The 22,228-nt window shown below is 47.5% G+C and overlaps 1 protein-coding gene across 2 annotated transcripts in view; it reads right to left on the bottom strand.

Moving 5' to 3' along the window:
• Positions 1–2,739: 2,739 nt before the first annotated feature.
• Positions 2,740–22,228, bottom strand: part of PODXL (podocalyxin like) — a 78,751-nt gene continuing 59,262 nt past the window's right edge. The window contains exons 5-8 of one of the 2 annotated variants that reach the window (XM_077935355.1): positions 15,942–16,098; positions 14,343–14,404; positions 10,450–10,617; positions 2,740–7,941 (exon numbers count right to left, since the gene is read on the bottom strand). In XM_077935355.1, coding sequence (XP_077791481.1) covers positions 7,750–7,941; positions 10,450–10,617; positions 14,343–14,404; positions 15,942–16,098 — 579 coding nt within the window. In that variant the 3' untranslated portion in view covers positions 2,740–7,749. Of the gene's footprint in view, positions 7,945–10,449; positions 10,618–14,342; positions 14,405–15,941; positions 16,099–22,228 lie in introns of both variants that reach the window. The other variant, XM_028745733.2, reaches the window with a different exon arrangement.

A 22,228-nucleotide genomic window follows, 5' to 3' on the forward strand; every position in this document is an offset into this window, starting at 1 on the left:
CCAAAGCTGAGCTAAGCCTGCTTGTGTACTTTTGGGAAAGGGATCCTGCTAGATGCATTTTAGAGCTAGGATGGGCAAGAGGTAGATGGGGAACTGTTGGCTCTTGGTGATTTTTCAGTAGAGGGGGAAAGGGTTTCTGACAACAGCAACAAGAAGGCTCCCCTCTCCAGATTAGGCTGCTAAGAACATAGAAAGAGCCCTGCTGGCTGTCCAGGTCAACATCCTGTTTTGCACAATGGCCAACCACATGCAGGACACAGCGCCCCTAAGAAGAGTTGTGGGAAAACCAGGACTGTGACTCTGCCCGAAAAGACTGGAGTCAGTTCTGAGAGCGAAAGGTTTTTTGTGGTCTGCGCAGATGTTTAGCAGAACCTTGTTCTTTCATTCTAAGTGTTTCCCAGTGTTTTGCACTTAGCTCCTGAGGTTCCTTGTGAAAACCACCATTCTTGTGAGCCTGAAGATGGCTTACACCTGACTTTAGAGACTCCCAATTCTAGTATGGATGTGTATATATGTATGTGGAAGAAAACGGATATTAAAAAGAAAAAAAACCTGAAATGGGGAACACTTTGGGATCAGAGACAAGGTGGCCCCAATACATGGTTCCAGAGGCACAAAAAACCCCCAGGCACTGCCCTCTCCCATGTGCCCATCTGGATTGAAATCTACAGCCCCACAAACAGCTGGTGATACCATTTTTTTTGGACTACAGGTATACTGTCTGGGGCTGATGGCACCTATAGCCCAAAACATCTGGATTCACCAGCTTGGGAAATAAATGCCAATCTTCCAGGAAGTTCTCTTGGAGAAACCTCACTAGAGTGGACAACTCCGATTCATTTTCAGCGCAGTTGACGGAGGCAGGCGAGGGTTTATAAGTCTGTGCCCCAGTGGAGTCAGACATACCCATTTCCTACCCTGTTCCCCGTAATTAGCTCCCGATCAGGCCGCCAGCAGGGATCAGAGGCAGCGGTTTGGTGACGCCTGTGGCTAGGGCTTTGGACTACTGATTCTGCCTGGGGGGTTGGACTAGATGACCCTTGGGTCCCCTCCAGCTCTACAGTTCTATGATTCTGCCTTCCACGCCAGGAGAGACCTGGACTGCACTTAACACGGGACGTTTTGCATGACTCGAAATCTTCCGCCGAGTGAGCCGAGAGTTAAATCCTTCTTTCCTTCCTTCTACAGTGACGTCTTCAGGGGAGGGTGGGATTTTTGGAGCTGAGTTGTGTCATATACTGTGCTCACTGCTGTTGGCTGTTCTCAGATACTTCCTCCCCATTTTCTCAGCCTGCAGTATAAATTTCCCCTCGTGTTCTCTCCCCGTCCTCCCTCCTCCTATCTCGGCATAAGGAAAATGGTTGTGACCCCAGGTTGAAGTATTAAGGATTGCTTTGGAATGATATGAGAGCATTTACCAATGTAGAATTATGCTGTATGTAATGTATATACGGAGAGAGAATGTATTTTGTTCATTTTTTTTTCTTAATAAAAACGAAAATCAATGCCCATCTTGTCACGGGAATCACTTCTTGCAGTGCTTCGGTAGAAATTTTGGTTTTGCTGCTTAGTTACCTAGCGAGATTTAAAACACGGACCTTGATTTCAGAGGAAGAGAGGAGAACTAGCCCCACTGTGGCTGTGTGGAGAGAGTCTCATCCTTTAAATTCCTATCAGTGAAGACCTTACTTGGAAAATAAATACAACCCAGGTGGTTAAGAAAGCCCAACAGAGACTCCATCTCCTCAGAGTATTGGAAAAGAACTATGTCAGTCAACATTTGATGATCTCCTTCTACCAGTCCACAATAGAAAGTGTCCTTTCATACTGCATCACGGTGTGGTATGCTGATTTGAAATCAACTGATAGGAAGTGCCTACAGAGGGTGGTGAATACAGCACGAGATATTATGGGCTGTCCCGTGAATCCGCTGGATGAAATAGCGGAAGAATGTTGCCTCAGGAGAGTGAGGGAAATTCTCAGGGATGATTCACACCCTGGCCGGCACTTTCTTGATCTCCTGCCCTCGGGCAGAAGATATAGAAGCATGATTAGTCGCGCCAACAGGGTAAAGAACAGCTTCTATCCGTGGGCTGTTAGGCTGCTGAATGAAAAGATAACAACAGGGCAACTGACTTTTGGGTTTGGTGGGTGTGCATCAGTAAACGAGGGGAATTCAGATTAAGAGAGCTGAGTGGGGTGGTGGTGCTCGTGTAATCTCACTGTATACAAGTTGTACAAATGACAATAAAGTATTTCAATATGTGAATGTATCACAAATCCATCCAGTCGGCTCTCCTCTTGCAGCGACTGCTGTCCAGTGTTAAAAGTCACTTGAGTGTGGATCCATTGAAATGACTGGATGAGAACCTTTCTCAGGCTGAGGGCCACATTGACTTCTAGATTATGTGCTAGGGGCCACTGGTCAGTGGTGGGGAGAGGGAAGCAAAAATAGGTGCAGCCATGGGGTAGAAATTTTATCTTTGCATATCAGGCCCCTTTTTGTAACCACACGTCCTTGCCCACATGTAAATTATGTTCCCTCCACCCCTTATAAAAGGAATCTTTCATTTCCAGACATTGCACTTCCCAGTTTTGAGACGCAGATATAAACCAGTTTAATCGGGCAAGTTTAGAAACTGGAAGAGAGATTTTGCAACGTGAGAAAGTCGTAAGATTTCCCAACCCCGCCAACTCGTGTGACCGTGGGGGGGAAAGAAAAAGAGGGGCCACCAGCCCTTCACAAAAGAAACTTTTATTGACAGAAATAAGTGGTGTCTTCAAAATATACTTTGTAGGAAAATGCAACGATAATCTTTACAATCCAGTTCCTCTGTTAAAATCCCAGTGTATATCAGACTCCTGTTTCAGCGCAGTTAAGTGTGCGCTGAGGAAGCTGCACAGTGCATAAAAAGTAGCATTCAGACGCATTATCACAATCAAAAGGGGTAGGCGCACATTGCAGTCCATTCGCAAACGAAAACTTGCATCGAGGACCCGCAGGGTACAGTTGAAAACACATTGGCTCTGGATGTGGGAGACTCGGTGTCAAATCTGGGGGCGGCTCTGCCTTCTCCCCCCCCCCCCCACTTTTTTAAAAAATAAATTTTTATTAACATTCTTTTCTGTCATTACAAACATATCAATAACATAGATATTACACATCTTCACACCTCCTCTCTGCCCTCAACCTGCTTCGCCGTGTGGTTTTAAATCATAACGACATCAGAATCCTGGAGCCTCTCGTACACCAGAAAGTACGATTTAACAAAAAATAGTAAATTGCAGTAGCAGCAATAAAAAAACAAACAAACTGGGCAATTGGAGGACCTAGCAGTGTTCCCAAGTTGCTAGTACCTTCGTAGTGCCATGTTGAAGGGGTAATTAGTATTCTCAAAATTTAAACTTTGCAGCTGCTTTTGGGTCCTTGTCTTAACCAGAAGTTCACATCTTTCATTTGCATGAACCGTGTCTGTGTGTGTAACTTATTTTTGCAATCTCGGTCTCCATTGCAACACATTAAAGCACCCTCCTATCCCTTTCGAGTAACAGCACACCTGAAAAATAGCTGGAGCAGAGCAACTAACATAACCAAATAACCCGATCTAACTTTTTTTGGGACTGAATTGTTGATAGTCTAGTTGTAGAGGAAGAAAATTGGGGAAGTTGCAAGAAAGTCTGTTTTCCTGCCCCCCCCCCCCGTCCCCTTCAGATTGTCTTATATCTCCACAGACTAGTAACTGGGGGAAAAATCTATTTGCAATACTTTTGTATTTTGTCCCCCTGACCCAATATCAGAAAGAAGTGCATATTTTTGCTCGTCCGAATAGGTCTGCTCTACATTATATTAAAAAGAAGGCTTGTAAGGCAACCCCTGATCTCTTGACTTACTCTGCAGATCTGACAAACAGGCAAAGGACTCTCTAACGCCCTCCGTTTCCATGGTGACAATAGCAAAGTGCCCTTTGTCCTTTGGTGGAGCCCTTTGCCCTTAATGTGCACCACAGCTGCTCCCAAGGCACATAATACAATCGGAAGGCAAGGATGGAGACTCATGAAATCAAGAGTGCAACCCTGGGCAATACAGGAATCTCAACGCATCCAGTGTGAAACTATAACAAATCCTGCTCTGCTGTGCAAATGTGCGAGCTGTTTTATTGCTGCACCTTTTATTGCTGGGGGTGGTGGACTAGATGACCCTTGGTCCTCCCCCCCCCCAAAAAACACTACAATTCTAATTTCTGTGACGTTTGGACCACACCAGCCAAGCTGAGAATGGGCGTCTTGTCGTCTGGGTAGTCCTTGACCTCCATGCACACTGCGCAGGTTTGCGTCCCAGAGAGGTCATTTTGGTGCGGCTAACACAGCGGTTTGACTTCACCCCCCGGAAGCGCACTCCATTGTCTCTCGAGACAAGTCGGGTTCCAGCGCCAGCTAGGAGATAAACCAGTGGCACTTCTACTGGACTCCAGCTCCCATCAACCCCAGCCTGCAAGGGATGATGGGAGTTGTAGTCCAGCAACACCTCGAGGTACCCACTTGAAAGATCTGAGCTGCGCAGAATTACACTCCGATCTCCCCCATGCCATCACTACCTCGGTCCAGTATATCTGAAGGAGCGTCTCCACCCCCATCGTTCTACCCGAACACTGAGGTCCAGCTCCGAGGGCCTTCTGGCGGTTCCCTCACTGCGAGAAGTGAGGTTACAGGGAACCAGGCAGAGGGCCTTCTCGGTAGTGGCACCCGCCCTGTGGAACGCCCTCCCACCAGATGTCAAAGAGAACAACTACTACCAGACTTTTTGACGACATTTGAAGGCAGCCCTGTTTAGGGAAGCTTTTAATGTTTGAGGCCTTAGTGTATTTTAATATTGTGTTGGAAGCTGCCCAGAGTGGCTGGGGAAACCCAGCCAGATGGGCGGGGTATAAACAATAAATTATTATTATTATACCTCTTGACACACCTGGCTGAAGAGAACAGGTTCATCTCCATCCACTAGCAGCCATGCACTAAGAAACAAGGGTCTCAGAAGCCCTTACCTTGGAACGGGAGGGGTGGGTGAGTGATGGAGGCAGAGATTGGGATAAGGGGACGTATTGCCATATTTGGTCCCCTCAAAGCTTCCAGTTGCCAGTCTCTTAAGAAGAGACCTTGGTGTGAGCCTACAAGACAACATTAATTTTCTTATGGCTATAGCAGAATGCCAGAAATAGTTTCTTTAAAAATAAAAAATCCGTGTGGCACAGCCACACACAGTCACTCTAGTATTTATCAATGAAGATAGGAAAATGTTACGCTGATCTTTTCTGCAAAGGCAAGGTATTTAATAGGAGCTGCTAGAATCCCCTTTTTCCTGGAATCTCCCTGGGCTGATACAGGAAGATGCAAGGACTGAGCACTCTGACATTTGAACGCTTCCTTCCTCCTGCGCCGAACTCAAGCCGGGCCAGTAAGAGACTCTAAATTTACAGCCTCTAAATTTACATCTCCTGCCCAGAGAATGGCTTTGCCAATGTTTGGGAGTTGGGAGTTCCTGTTCAAATGGATTAGGAACCTACCGATTTTTGACGGCGGGCTCCAAAGTTATATTTGACCTAAGATACAATCCAAATAGCTGTCATAAATCTGCTTTTAAAAAAGAGGGAGGGAAGGAAATATCGAAGGATCCACCCATCTTCCCATTGTCTCTCCTCAGAGGTCCCACAGCTGAGGGAAGACAAAGGGCCAGATTCATCAAAAGCCATCACATTGTCTTTTATTAATGGGACTTAAGGCATGTTTTATCTCATTCTTAATCTTTGTCTTCTGAATAGGACTAGGACAGGGTCTCATTTTTTTTTTAGCCGTTTCCGTTCCTATAACTTATCTCGAAAAGCATGATGAGATGTTCTCAACAACTTTCCCGTATCAAATGTGCAAGGGGACGAAGAAGGGACTTGCGATGGGTTCAGAACAGTTGTAGGGTTGGTTCCTTCCGCCCACGGCGATTTGTGTAAAGTCCATAAGAGCATCTCATTCGATGATTGTGAAATCCAATAACTAGGCTTAAATTAATCGACGCTTTGGAAAGGTCATGCTTTCCAAAGCATGACAAGAACAATGTGGGATTTTTTTTTTAAAAAAGGGCAAATTTGGGAGCATGAAAGGCTTTGGGCCATCATCAAATTCCCTTTCCACAGAGATACAAGCTTCCCTTTGCAAACGTTCCACTGTTTCAGACCCCCACAGCTAAGATCCCCTATTGCACATGCACGTTAGCTCACTCAGTAGCTTTACACCCTAAATTGCACCATTAAATGGGTTTATGGATCAACCATGCATGTCAAAGGCACAAAACCCTCCACCTTCTCTTTCGATAAAAGCAACGGGTGGCTGTTTCAACTTGCATTGACTAAATATTGCTATAGCTATTATTAAGAAGAAAAACATGAGATGCTCTTGGAAGGGGAAGTGCGCAGATTAATGCTGATCCCTTTAGCTCAATGCATATTACATCCTCCCCTCTTTTTCTCTTTTTGATATTTAGTCTTGGAACAGTTTTCAAAGTGGGCCTATAAACCTTGCTGCGAGCCTTGCCTTGCTCCCATGTACAAGGCGACGGCCCACAGCTTAGCGGTGGGACATCTGCTCTGCATGCAGAACGTCCCAGGTGCGATGCCCCGACATCTCCAGGTAAAACTGGTCAAACCCTGGAGAATCACTGCCGGCCAGTGTAGAACAGTATTGAGCTAGATGAGCCCAGTGTCTTCTAGTCAAGTATAAGGCAGCTCCTATGTTCCTGCATACAAATCTCTCTCCTGAAATCTGAAGTTGTGCCGCTGGGCTAATGCTCCAGTCGTAGCCCGTTTGGGTTTTGCGGTGCTTCATTCTTACACACACAAAAACCCCGGTCCCAAATTTGCATTCTACAGGAAGAATGCAAAAAAACCTGAATCCTCCTTGCATGGCTGGCACAGATTCACTGCAGGTGCCAGCTGTTGCAAAATGCTTACGTACTGGAACGGGCTAGTTAATGGCCTGATCCTGACCTACGAAGATCGGGAGAATGTTTTTTAATGCGTGGAGAAAACAAGTGGAGTGATAGGACGACCTGGGGTGGGGCAGGTAGAGACAGCCTTTTTTAGCTGTGCCCTGTTGCCAATATTCAGAGTCTCCTGTACGCAGGAGCCCAATGCACCTCAGGTTTTGCATATCTGGTTGAGTTTTTGCATAATGCGCCCCCCTGCGGCCGCTAACCGTGAGGGAGCGATGCCTTGCAAAGCTGCCTGCAAACAGCAGAAGTTAAGCTCCAACTCAGTCCTCTGAACAGGCGCTCCCACCTTGTTCTCTGCAGCCATGGTGACTAGAAGCTTGGCTCCTGTTAAAATGAGCATCACATCCAGCCTTGCTCTCATGGTCCCTTGGCATCCAGAGGGGGAAGGGAGCGGGAGAATCTCCTGTCTGCCCTGCTCAACACTTAAATAGGAGGCACAGTCATTAAAAATATATATATATGTACACATATACACACACACCAACACATAGAATTTGCTTAGAAAGCTAATGGGATTTTAGAAAACAAAACCAAACCAACAAAACAAAAAGGATTTGGCCACGGCAGATGCCCCCTTGACAAATCCTCTCGCCCAATAACCGCGAGGCCTCTTCTGCATGTCGGCACTTGTGGCTGCAAGTTTTGAGTTTTCGAAATTTTCGCTTAGCACAAAGTTCGTTCACTCTTTAAAAAACGAAACAAAAAGCCCCAAACAATTATAAATGCGTGTCCTCTTCGTCCTCCAGATCCTCTTTCGTTAGGCTGTCCATGGGGACGATCCAGCTGTCTCCAAGCTCCCCGTTCAGGTTGACCTTCTTCTCCTGCATCTCCGAGGAGGTCTCCATCACCTCCAGGGTCGGGTTGTCGTGGTAACCGTTCTCCATCGTCTGAAGTTCCTCGGTCAGGCGCTGCTGTAAGGCAGGGACCGGGGGGTTTGGATAGGAGACATATGAACAGGGACTGAAAAAAGCTGAAACCATAGAGTTGCGGTAAGGTAAAGGTTTTCCCAGTAGTGATGTATGGAAGTGAGAGCTGGACCGTAAAGAAGGCTGATCGCCGAAGAATGGATGCTTTTGAATTATGGTGCTGGATGAGACTCTTGAGAGTCCCATGGACTGCAAGAAGATCAAACCTATCCATTCTGAAGGAAATCAGCCCTGAGTGCTCACTGGAAGGACAGATCGTGAAGCTGAGGCTCCAATCCTTTGACCACCTCATGAGAAGAGAAGGCTCCCTGGAAAAGACCCTAATGTTGGGAAAGATGGAGGGCACAAGGAGAAGGGGACGACAGAGGACGAGATGGTTGGACAGTGTTCTTGAAGCTACCAACATGAGTTTGACCAAACTGTGGGAGACAGTGGAAGACAGGAGTGCCTGGCATGCTCTGGTCCAGAGTTGGACACGATTAAATGACTAAACAACAAAGGTTAAAGGTCCCCTGGATGGTTAAGTCCAATTAAAGGTGACTATGGGGTTGTGGCGCTCATCTCACTTTCAGGCCAAGGGAGCTGGTGTTTATCCACAGGCAGCTTCCCGGGTCATGTGGCCAGCATGACTAAACCGCTTCTGGCGCAACGGGACACCATGAGGGAAGCACAGAAACACTGTTTGCCTTCCTGCTGCAGTGGTACCTATTTATCTACTTGCACTGGCATGCTTTCGAGCTGCTAGATAGGCAGGAGCTGGGACAGAGCAACAGGAGCTCACCTGCTCACCCCGTTGTGCGGATTTGAACCACCAACCTTCTGACCGGCAAGCCCAAGAGGCTCAGTGGTTCAGACCACAGCGCCATCTGCATCCAACAGAGTTTACCACAGAGTTCAAAGGGACCCAGGGGTCACCTAGTCCAAACGCCTGCTGGATGCAGAGGAGTGGTAGCAGGCGGCAGCTGGGGAACCCCAAGGGAAGAAGGCTCAGAGTGGCGGGGGGAACGATGAGTGGTCAGAGGGAGAAGGCTGGGAGGACGAGGTGTCAGAAGCTGGCGAGGCAACAGGGCTTAGTGAGCAGGGAGAGTCTGTGGCAGAGAGAAGTCCAGAATCAGAATTAGAAGCTGAAGAGGGCTGGTGAAGATGCCAGGAGGGTCTACCCTCCTGCTATGACCAGCTCAGCTTCTCCCTGGTCTCCCAGGACCAGAAGAGGTATGAAGAGTGCAGAGCAGAGACAAAGCGATGAGTGTAGTGGAAGTGCGGAAGACAATTGTATTTCGAGGAATTAGGTGGCATGTCCCTTTCCCTTTAACACCCCCTGTTTGATTCTTGTGTTTCACCCACCTGTCGGGAGTTTCTTGGGTTCTTCTGTGTTGCAAGCGCTGGCTGGATGCCCGGCTGCAGGTAGTGGGAGACTCTCAGCCACTCTGTATTAGTTCCATCTCAGGGTCCTGGGCTAATCATGAGTAATGCCCAGTGCACTTGATGACATCAAGGCAGGCTATAAAAGCCATAGGTGGGAGAGGCCCGGAGAACTTCTACCCAGATCAAAGGACCTGATGCTGGGAGACCGACGGTCGGGGTCTTTCTCCTGCTGCTCTACCTGGGGGTCCGGGCAGCTGAAGGGGAGATTGGGTAGCCCCTGTCCGGTATGTTTTATTTTATGCTTTGCATGCCTGCTGTTTATTTGTTGATAAAACTGTTTTGGTTCCCCTTCCACCTCCTCATTCCTTTTGTCCTGATATTCTTGGAAAGAACTGCTGTGTTTGACAGCACAGGAGTCTCAGATTGCTTGGGAAAGACCCAGGTGAGGAGACGACTCTGGAAAGGCAGAGACTTTTGGTCCTCGCCCCTGTCCATTGGGGCAAGACCTACTGGAAAGAGCTGCCGCGCGCACGGGGCCTGAGCTGTTTTGTTTCACTGACGCATTGCGAATTGTGGCAGATAGGCTACCGACACCCGAAATTGACACTCTGCAATGCAGAGGGTTAGGGTGAGCACTGTCGATGTCTGCAAATGAAGTGGGATATGGGAGACCCTGGCCATAGCTGTCAATTTACAGATTTGAAAATAAAGGACCAGCAGCCTTGAAAATAAGGGATCAGCAGCCAAAATAAGGGATCAACAATTACTTTGATAAAATACATATTTTGTTGCGTGCAAATGGCTTGAGATACCTATTAGGTCCATAAATTACCATATAGCATATATTCAACACAAAAAAACAGCAACAATTTGTTGTTGACAAAGGACAGCTGGACATAGAAAGGGCCCCATTACCTTCAGTAGCTTATTTAAGGGACATCATCAATAAGGGACAGCAGCGGGACATGGCGCTGGGATAAGGGACTGTCCCACCAAATAAGGGACGCTTGACAGCTATGACCCTGGCTCAGAGCAGATAACTCAAGGGTCGGGGTGTGTGAAGCTTGGCCCTACAACTCCTGCGAGGCCCATTTTGATGGCGCAAAATGCAAAAAGCCTGTTTACCTGGTCCTTCCTTTGGGAGAGGCGTTGGTGGCAGCAGCCGTAGATGGCGGCGCCAAGTAGCAGAGAGGCAGCCATGCAGACAATGGTGATGATCAGAGGCATGCTGAAGCGGTCCTCTATGTCGGGGTCCCTGCTCCTGCCGCCGTGGGTGATGTTCTTCACTCCAATCTGTCAAAGGAAGAGGGGGGTGAATGGCTGGGAGCAGAGGAGTCGCCACGGAGAGAGGGGCATTGGCTGGGCTACTGCAATGCAAGCTACGTGGGTCTGCCCTTGAAGACTTACCCGAAAACGTCAACGGGCACAAAACGCCGCAGCCAAATTACTGGCCAGGGTTCCAAAACAGCAAAAGCCCTGTTTCAAAACACCTACGCGGGTGGCCACTTTGTCCCACGGCCCAATTCAAGGTGATTAAATCCCTAAAAGACTTAAGCCCCCAATATCTGAAATGCCATCTGCATGGCTACTGACCTTCTTAAGGTGGGCAGGGGGGCTCTGTGTGTGGTTCCTGCCCTTGGAAGCGTGGGGGATAATGACCTGGGAGAGGATTTTTTCTGTGGCAACCCCTAAATTATGAAAAGCCCACTCCACGTTGGTGCATTTAGCATCTTCCTCGTACTGCTCTGGAAGAGCGCTGCAAACGCTCATCAGTTATCTTCGTTTTGTGGGACCCTCCTCTTTTACAGTACAATGCTGTATTGTTTTTAACACTCGATTGGAAGCCGCCCAGAGTGGCTGGGGAAACTCAGCCAGATGGGCGGGGTATAAATAACAAATTATTATTATTATTGAGAGTCCCATGGACTGCAAGAAGATCAAACGTATCCATTCTGAAGGAAATCAGCCCTGAGTGCTCACTGGAAGGACAGATCCTGAAGCTGAGGCTCCAATACTTTGGCCACCTCATGAGAAGAGAAGACTCCCTGGGAGAGACCCTGATGTTGGGAAAGATTGAGGGCACAAGGAAAAGGGGATGACAGAGGACGAGATGGTGGGACAGTGTTCTCGAAACTACAAACATGAGTTTGGCCAAACTGCGGGAGGCAGTGGAAGACAGGAGTGCCTGACGTGTTCTGATCCATGGGGTCACGAAGAGTCGGACACGACTAAACGACTAAACATCATCATCATCATCATTATTATTATTATTATTATTATTATTATTATTATTATTATTATTATTATTATTTTACTGAATCTGTCCTGTCCTGGTTGCTACTGTTTTTCTTACTTAATTGTAACTCATTTACTCTAATTTCTGAAGTATTAGAGAGATGATGATGATGATTATTTTGCACCTCCTTGGATTGGCACCCTATGTGCAGTCACCACCGCCCTAAATTGGACACTGAGGGGGAGAACCACTTGGAGCTCCTTGGAGAGAAAGTTAGCATAAAAATGCAATAATAATAAATAAAGAAAATTTTCAGGAGCGTTACTCCCCAGAGGGAGTGGAATTTTACTACTTTCAGGAGACACCGGGGGCCTGTCCATTAAAATACTTTTTAAAATTATTAAATAAAAAACCTAGCTGATCATCTGACTTAGAAGATTAGATGACTGAAGGGAGGTTACCGTGTTCACCACATTTTTTTAAAAAAAGAAGCTCCATTGTGGTTGCTCACACAATGACCCCATCAAGGCTTTCCACCCTGCCAGCTGCGTTTCCTAGACTAGCAGGAAGGGACAGAATGTGCCTTGTTCCCAGGGCATCCCAGACCAGGAAATGCAAACTTGATGGAGAGAGTCAGCTGTGGTTGCTGTACGAGCAGTTGCAATGGGTGCAGCAGTGAAGATCATTGGACTAGGACTTGGGGAGACCCGTGTTCAAATCAACACTCGGCCATGAAGCTCACTTGGTGACCTGGGGCCAGGCACTGTCTCTCGGCCTAACCCCGCAGGACAAAATGACTGGAGCGGGAGAGCCTTGCATGGTGCGCTTTGCACTTCTGGGAGGAAAACTGGGATGCAAACATATTAAATAAGGCTCTTTTTCCTTTTTAAGTGTGTGTGGAGAGGAGGGGAGAAGCACCATTGGGTGTTATTCAACTAAGTTTTGCTCAAGTGTAGGCCCACTGAAACTGACAAACATGCCTGAGCTAGGTCCATTAATTTCACAGGGCTTAAAAACGTAAAGGGGCCCCTGACGATTAGGTCCAGTCATGACCGACTCTGGGGTTGCGGCGCTCATCTCGCTTTATTGGCCGAGGAAGCCGGCGTACAGCTTCCGGATCATGTGGCCAGCATGACTACGCCACTTCTGGCGAAGCAGAGCAGCGCACGGAAATGCCGTTTACCTTCCCGCCGGAGCGGTACCTATTTATCTACTTGCACTTTGACGTGCTTTCGAACTGCTAGGTTGGCAGGAGGGACCGAGCAACAGGAGCTCACCCTGTCGCGGGGATTCGAACCGCCGACCTTCTGACTGGCAAGTCCTAGGCTCTGTGGTTTAACCCACAGCGCCACCCGCAATCCCTCTTCACAGGGCTTTCTCTTGAGTAAAACTTAGCCGAGGACCACTCATCTGCCCAACCCCTTAGACCCCCATCTAATTCTGCTATTCAGTCCCCTCAAAACTCAGGGTTCATGTGCCCCGTTTTTGAAGGGGTTTCCCTCTAAACTCCCCCAATTTCTAAATACAAACTAGGCTAAAAATATAGCACCAAGTTTAAATCCCCTTGGCTCTTCTGTATTTCCGAAGAGGCCTCAACCTCCCTTCTTATCCCTTGGGGGATGTCTGACATCTTGGCTCAACTGTTACTTGCTTTATTTATTAATTGCATATTCCCACCTTTTTCTCCAAGGACCCCCTCCCCCCCCATTTTATCCTCAGAACGACCCTGTGAGGTAGGTTAGACCAAGAGGCAATGACCGGCCAAAGGTCACCCAGTGAGCTTCCTGGGCGAGTGGGGATTCGAACCCAGGTCTCCCAGGCCTAACACTCTAACCACTACACCACACTGCCTCCATGTCAACTGGACACAACATCAACTGGACCACCTCTATTCATCTACTTCCTTTGCCCTCTGAAAGGCGAGTGAGGCACGGCTGACTTGCCCTTGCCAAATCTCCGCCGTGTCTACTTCGCCCAAACCGGTTCCTGCTAATTCTATCTTTAATCATGATTTCCACTCGTTTCCCCAGAACATGCGTTAAGCTAACTGCCCTGCAGTTTCCCAAATCACCTTTGGATTCCTTAAAAATAAAATAGAAAAGCGTTCCATTGACCACTTTCCTAGTCCGACACTCTAACCACTAGGCCACACTGTTTCTCTGCTGCTGATTTAAGAGGGCTTAAATCAGCCCCCCCCCCCCCAAGGGCACCACCTCACAAATAATATTGTGAGGGGCAAGAGATAGGCTTCCAGGTGTCTTAAGAAAGTGCAGAGATAGTGCAGGATAGTGCGCACCCCAGAAATGGTCTCTTTCAGCTTCTGCCTTCTGGAAGAAGGTACAGGGTTATAAAGACTAAGACTAGCCGCCTGAGAAACAGTTTCTATCCAAATGTGATTTTGGTTTTAAACGCAGTGTAAGGAGTATATTGTATTTAAAAATGGGGTATCAGAGTTTTTAGGGGGTTAACCAGGCTGGGATAGCAGGCTTGTTGGTTTTTGAATGTCTGATGTAGATTTTTTCAATTTCGTTGTTCTGTATGGAACAATGACAATAAAATTATCGTATCGTATCGTATATGGGCAACTGCTTTGCTTCCCTGCCTCCTTCAGAGAATCACTCAGCAAAGCACCCTTCATGCTTACACACCTTGAAGGGCTGTCCTTGAACCCCAATTGGCGACGGCCGGTTGCCAAGCAACACTTCAAGCTAAAGATCTGAAGATGCCTGACTGAAAAGGCGACAAACCGAAGGAATGGGACTTCCTCAAACATACTCCTTACCTTTTCCAGCTCTTCCATCTTCGCCGCCAAAGACTCAAACAGCTCCTTATCCGCAGAGTTTGCTAACGGAAGGAAACAAAAGGTGAGGAGAAAAGAAACCTTTTTAAGGCGGTGCAGAAAACTGTGTGGAATAGCAACACACTCGGCTCAGTCGTTAGAGCATGAGACTTTTTATCTTGGGGTTGCGGGTTCGAGTCCAACGGCAAAAGGTTTCCTGTGGGCTGGTGTGGGGGACTCCCTGGTCCTGAATGGGGTAACTGTGCCCCTGAAGGACCAGGTGCAAAGCCTGGGAGTCATTTTGGACTCACAGCTGTCCATGGAGGCGCAGGTCAATTCTGTCTCCAGGGTGGCTGTCTACCAGCTCCATCTGGTACGCAGGATGAGACCCTACCTGCCCGCGGACTGTCTCGCCAGAGTGGGGCAGGCTCTAGTTATCTCCCTCTTGGACTACTGCAATGCGCTCTACGTGGGTCTACATTTGAAGGTGACCCGGAAACTACAACTAATCCAGAATGCGGCAGGTAGGCTGGTGACTGGGAGCAGCCTCTGAGACCACATAACACCTGTCTTGAAAGACCTACATTGGCTCTCAGTACGTTTCTGAGCACAATTCAAAGTGTTGGTGCTGACCTTTAAAGCCCTAAATGGCCCAGTATACCTGAAGGAGTGTCTCCACCCCCATTGTTCCACCTGGACACTGAGGTCCAGTGCCGAGGGCCTTCTGGTGGTTCCCTCACTGTGAGAAGTGAGGCTACAGGGAACCAGGCAGAGGGCCTTCCCGGTAGTGGCGCCTGCCCTGTGAAACACCCTCCCATCAGATGTCAAAGCGATAAAAAACTACCTGAAATTTAGAAGACATCTGAAGGCAGCCGTGTTCAGGGAAGTTTTAATGTGTGACATTTAAATGTATTTTTAACCTTTGTTGGAAGCCGCCCAGAGTGGCTGGGAAAAGCCAGCCAGATGGGTGGGGTACAAATAATAAAGTGAGAGCTGGGCCATAAAGAATGGATGCTTTTGAATTATGGTGCTGGAGGAGACTCTTGAGAGTCCCATGGACTGCAAGGAGATCAGTCCTCTCCATTCTGAAGGAAAATCAGCCCTGAGTGCTTACTGGAAGGACAGATCCTGAAGCTGAGGCTCCAATACTTTGGCCACCTCATGAGAAGAGAAGACTCCCTGGAAAAGACCCTGATGTTGGGAAAGATGGAGGGCACAAGGAGAAGGGGAGGACAGAGGATGAGATGGTTGGACAGTGTTCTCGAAGCTATGAACATGAGTTTGACCAAACTGCGGGAGGCAGTGAAGACAGGAGTGCCTGGCTTGCTCTGGTCCATGGGGTCACAAAGAGTCGGACACGACTAAACGACTAAACAACAACAACAACAAATTATTATTATTATTAGACTGGTCTGCAACTACCAGAGCAGCAGAGCACAGGTATGAAAGTTCCTAGTTCTTACTCACGGGAAAACATCATCATCCCAGTGCCCTCCAGATGCTCTGGACCACAGCTCCCATCGGCCGCAGCCAGCACATCTGGAGGGCGCCAAGTTGGCGAAGGCTGCCCTAGGGGCTCCCAACGACGCATGTGGTACCTACTCAACACAGCCACCTCGAGGACAGCCAAGTACTTGGGGTCGTCTTTGGAAGCCAGCCTTGCCAAACACCCATCCCGGCTCTGGTTGAAGGTGGGCTTCACCGCTTTGCAGAGGACATTCAAGAGAGCCTCTTTCGCGGCGCTCTTCTCCAAACTGTTCTGTAGAAAGAAAGAACAAAATTCGCCACGGTTAGGGCTTTACCTAGGGCAAACTTGCTGGCGGCTGCCACCCTGGTGGGAATCGTTTCCTAACACAGGGGCAGTGCCAATCACAGTCTTCAAAGGAGAGAAAAGTGTGGGGTTCACACAGAAACCGGGGCGGGGAATCAATGGGATGAGAAGCCTCCAAGTGACTGTAGCAGCTCTTCAGTCTTCTAGTTGTCATGGGAAAGCCTCCTTTCCAATGCATGGCATGAGAAGACTCGCAATGTTAATGCTGTGAGCCTTTCTTTTTTATATAAATATAATTTTTATTAAATTTTGTGTTTTGCAATTTAAAATACTCATTTTACATCCTTAAGATATCAATGACTTCCCTTCTTCTCTTTCCATGGTTCATTTTACATATCATAAATCCCTGCATATTTTACAAAAACTATACCATTCAGTATTCCATTATTGCATCCATCTAAACTTGTTTATAATAATAATAATAAAATAATAACAATTTATTATCTATACCCCGCCCATCTGGCTGGGCTTCCCCAGTCACTCTGGGTGGCTTCCAACAAAATATTAAAATATAGTAATGCATCAAACATTAAAAGCTTAATGTCCCCTCACGGCAAGAAGCGAAGTTACAGGGAACCAGGCAGAGGGCCTTCTCGGTGGTGGCGCCTGCCCTGTGGAACACCCTCCCAGCAGATGTCAAGGAAATAAAAAACTACCTGACCTTTAGAAGACATCTGAAGGCAGCTCTGTTCAGGGAAGTTTTTAATGTGAGACATTTTAATGTATTTTTAATCTTTGTTGGAAGCCACCCAGAGTGGCTGGGGAGACCCAGCCAGAAGGGCGGGGTACAAATAATAAATTATTATTATTATTATTATTATTATTATTGAGAGACAATGGAGTGTGCCTCCAGGGGTGTTAACCACTGTGTTGAGCAGAACCAAAGTGACCTCCCTAGGGGGGGAAAGCTTGGGCAGGGTGCATGGTCTGTTTTCCAGCGATATCTCCCCTTGTTCTTCAGGCTGCTTAGTCCAGGAGGCAGCGAGGAGTTCAAAAGCCGCCTCTTTTCAAAACCACGAGCCGGACCAGGCTTGGCCTCCGTCCCTCCACCTGGTCCCCTGCCATTCTTTATCTGAAGCCTGCAGCTGGGAGACCGACAGGAATAGTAACTCCCACAGGGTCTCCTCACGGGACGAGGGAGGGGCTGCTTTCTGCCACCCCTGCAAAGCTCGCATTTCCGCCCCCTAAAAAAGGAATGCAAGAGAGGGCGTGGACCCCCACTCAGTATCACAATAAACCCGACTCTCCCTTCCTCCGTCCACATGGTAACAGCCCGGCTTCAAGGAAGCTACAGTTCTGAAATGGTTCAAGGATGCTTGTTTCATGTAAAGTCAGAACGGATCCTCACCCTCCGCTGCCTTGTGGAATATCTTTGGATCCCATCAGGCAGGCCTAGAAAGGGGTCTTGTTGTCTGGGCAGCCCAGGACCTCCATGCTCACTGCCCAGGTTTGCGTCCCGGGGAGGCCATTTTGGTACTGCTGACGCACTGGTTTGACTTCACCCCCGAAGAAGAAGAAGAAGAAGAAGAAGAAGAGTAGTAGTAGTAGTAGGAGGAGGAGTTTGGATTTGATATCCCACCTTTCACTCCCCTTCAGGAGTCTCAAAGCGGCTAACATTCTCCTTTCCCTTCTTCGCCCACAACAAACACTCTGTGAGGTGAGTGGGGCTGAGAGACTTCAGAGAAGTGTGACTGGCCCAAGGTCACCCAGCAGCTGCAGGTGGAGGAGCGGGGAAGCAAACACGGTTCACCAGATTACGAGTCCACCGCTTTTAACCACTACACCACACTGGCTCTTGATGCACAATATCTGGACATATTAAAAAGGTAAAGGAGCCCTGGATGGTTAAGTCCAGTCAAAGGCGACTATGGGGTTGTGGCGCTCATCTCGCCTACCGGCCAAGGGAGCCGGTGTTTGTCCACAGACAGCTTTCCAGGTCATGTGGCCACCATGACCAAACCACTTCTGGTGCAACAGGACACTGTGACGGATATCAGAGTACACGGAAACACTGTTTACCTTCCTGCTGCAGTGGGACATATTTATCTACTTGCGCTGGTGTGCTTTCGGACTGCTAGGTTGGCAGGTGCTGGGACAGAGCAACAGGAGCTCACTCTGCAGTGGGGATTCAAACCGCCAGCCTTCGGATCGGCAAGCCCAAGAGGCTCAGTGGTTTAGACCAGAGTGCCACCCGTGTCCCAGACACATTAAAACGGCAGTCTTAACCCACAAGGTTGTACCAGCATCACTTAGCTTCAGTTAATAAGAATATGAGAAGAGACTGCTTGATAAGGATAACGGCTCATCCTGTTCTCACAGATTTAAGATGATATTAATAGACAGGATTGTAAGTTGTTTTTATATGCAGTGACAGCAGCAAGAATATTATTGGCACAAAAATGGAAGCAAGATGAAAGAAGAATGGCGGATGAAATTGATGGACTATTAAGAACTGGATAAATTAACAGGAAGGATTCGAAACCTGCGCGACCAGAAATTCTTAGAAGACTGGAGTAAATAAACGAACTATTTGAAAAGTAATTGTAATGAACGGATTCCGCTAGTAGAATTGCAAGAAGTTTTGTAAGGATGACTATTTGAAATGTTGCAAGAAAGACCATGAGGATAATTATTAGTTAATGATAATTAAGCGTAATAGAGAAATTAAGAAATGCAGAATAAGTGATAAAGAACAGAAAATCATCAGAGGTGTGTTGACGGAAGTCTAAAATATTGTATACGACAAGAAGTTATGTTGGAAATGATATGTTAGAAAACCCCCAATAAAAATGTACACACACACACACACACACACACACACACATATATATATACACACACACACACACATATACACACACACACACACACATATATATATATATACACATATACATTATATATATACACACATATACATTATATTTATATATATATGTGTGTGTATGAAACAGCAGATTTAACAGAATACAGTGGTACCTTGGGTTAAGAACTTAATTCATTCTGGAGGCCCGTTCTTAACCTGAAACTATTCTTAACCTGAGGTACCACTTTACCTAATGGGGCCCCCTGAAGCAAAGTTCTTAACCCGAGGTACTATTTCTGGGTTAGCGGAGTCTGAAACCTGAAGCGTCTGTAACCTGAGGTGTCTGTAACCTGAGGTACCACCATAATAAAAAAATAGATAAATGAATAGTTTTTAAATGAATATACGCATAAAATTATCTGGGTAGCTATACAAAGAAGTGTTCAGAAGGCACCGATAACAGGACCAAACAAGGCAACTATGTAATGTCAAGAAGCTTGGAGTTGCAAAAGATAGGTGGGAACGCACTAAAAGATTGATTTTTTTTCTTTGCAAATGCAGAGCTCACTTTATGTGGTAGCAGTTACGTCTGTGGGCAAAATGTCTGTGTCCTTCCTCCCCAGCTGAGGCAGCTGAAAGCAGAGCAAAGCTCTTTCTCCCTTTCTTTTCCTGGGTGGGTGGGTAAGGCCGAAGGGGGAAATCGATGTCCTGGATTGTTCACTCCTTTGTCTAAATATTTGGAGAAAGACTCTTTGGAGGTGCTAAGGGACGGGGACAGGACGCCACGGCCTGCCAGACAGGAAGGAACGGTCCCTGGGCGTGGAACGGCATTGTTAAGATGGATTGTTAAAGGGGAGGGGGTCAAGGTCTCCAAGAGAACAGAGCTGCGCCTGAACATTGCCTCCCCTCACTCAAAAAAATAAAATAAAAAATCTAGATCATATCCCTTTCCCTTTCCACAGTCAGAAGTGACTCACTGTGGCAAATTTAGGATTTTAAACAAAGCTGCTCAGGGACAAAATGTGAGGATAAGGAGAAGGGGTTGGAAGAGGACAGGCTGAGATGGGAGGGGGTTTGAGGATGGGGAAGGGGTGGGAAAGGGAGTGTGGTCTCTCTCTCTCTCATTGATTTATGAGGGAAAGAACTCTGTGCATGCTCAGAATTGCTACTACCAACTATTTAAACGATTCTCCTGAACAGTGGGCATTTTTGCTCTTTTTTATTTAATAACATTTTATTCATTTTTCCATACATGAAAGTTACATTTGTTACTCGACAATTGCCGTATTTTCCCGTGTATAAGATGCCTCCATATATAAGACGGCCCCTATTTTTTTTAACCCAAAATTAAGAAATTAAGTTGTTTAGCTTTTTGGGGTGGGGGTGGGGGAGGTCGCTTCCACCAATCGCTCGCCCGCCTGACCACCACTGCCGATCGCTTGCCACAGCTACTGCCAATCGCACACCTCGCCACAGCCACCAATCGCCTGCCCAATTGCCACAGCCAATCGCCAGCAGGCCTTGCCGCAGCCACCAATCTCCCGCCCAATCGCTGCTGCCAATCTCCTGCTTGCTGCCGCCATTAATCACACGTTCCACCCCCCTGCATTCACTATCCGTGTATAAGACGACACCCAATTTTTGCCTGATTTTTTCTTAGCAAAAAGCACTGTCCTTATACACGGGAAAATACGGTATATTCCAATGCAACAAAACTAGTGACTTCCCGCTCAGCCAACACCCATCTTTCTAACCCAAATTACATACAGATGCATTTTAAGGTTCCTTCTTGTCTAATTTCGTCCTCTCTAACATGTGTCCAGTTCTGGGCACCACAGTTCAAGAAGGACACTGACAAACTGGAACGGGTCCAGAGGAGGGCAGCCAAAATGGTCAAAGGCCTGGAAACGATGCCTTATGAGGAACGGCTAAGGGAGCCGGGCATGTTTAGCCTGGAGAAGAGGAGGTTAAGGGGTGATATGATAGCCATGTTCAAATATATAAAAGGATGTCATATAGAGGAGGGAGAAAGGTTGTTTTCTGCTGCTCCAGAGAAGCGGACACGGAGCAATGGATCCAAACTACAAGAAAGAAGATTCCACCTAAACATTAGGAAGAACTTCCTGACAGTAAGAGCTGTTCGACAGTGGAATTTGCTGCCAAGGAGTGTGGTGGAGTCTCCGTCTTTGGAGGTCTTTAAGCAGAGGCTTGACAACCATATGTCAGGAGTGCTCTGATGGTGTTTCCTGCTTGGCAGGGGGTTGGACTCGATGGCCCTTGTGGTCTCTTCCAACTCTATGATTCTATGTTTGCTTAATACAGTCTGCTGTTTTCTTACACTGCTGCGGTCCTCAGGTATGGGAAATAGCCTAGAGAGGGTTTCCAGTCTTCCTTAAAAGATTCTAAATTTGTCTCTTTTATCAGTGTTTTAAATTCTGCCACCTCTGCATATTCCAAGATTTTCATCAACAGATTTGTCCCCTCCTTCGATTTCTATGCACAGAGAATCCTTGCTGCTGTAGCCACATACATAAATGCTGTTGAAGCTTCCTTTGGGATTGCGCCGACTGGATGAGGCCAGTCTGGTTCCCTCACGGGGTACCCTCCACCCACCCCTTCCTCCCCCCCAAAACCACTTTGCACCCCTCTATGGCCTTTCAAGCATTGCACATTCTTTGGCGAGACTTAACAGGCCTGGACAATCTGAGCTAATCGAATTCCCACACTAGCAGGAATCTAAAACTAACATCCCTTCCCCAGAATGAGGTAATGTCACTTGAATCAACAAACTGAGAACCAAAAACATGCTGAATCAGAGAGAGAGAGAGAGAGAGAGAGAGAGAGAGAGAGATATTAGGGTGGGGTGGAAGGAAGAAAAACCCCCACACTGACCCCCAAACAGTGGCGTAGCGTGGGGGGTGCAGGGGGGGGCCGGCTGCACCGGGTGCAACATCTGGGGTTAGGGCAAATCCATAGGTTAGGGGGCGCAAATCCATAGGTTAGGGGGCGCAAATCCACGGGTTAGGGGGCGCAAATTACTTGCCTTGCCCCGGGTGCTGACAACCCACGCTACGCCACTGCCCCCAAACGGTCAGACGTCAAACCCCGAGCATGTTGGAGTTATAGCAGGAATTTGGTTCCTGGGTTTTCGGACCGGGTTGGTACATTATAGGCTCAGGAGACAACTCTCCCCCAGCAAGAAAGATAGAATCTTACAGTCATATCTCATGTTACGTTTGCTTCATGTTACGT

This window comes from Podarcis muralis, chromosome 10 (assembly GCF_964188315.1).
Source record: "Podarcis muralis chromosome 10, rPodMur119.hap1.1, whole genome shotgun sequence".
Classification (NCBI taxonomy): domain Eukaryota; kingdom Metazoa; phylum Chordata; class Lepidosauria; order Squamata; family Lacertidae; genus Podarcis; species Podarcis muralis.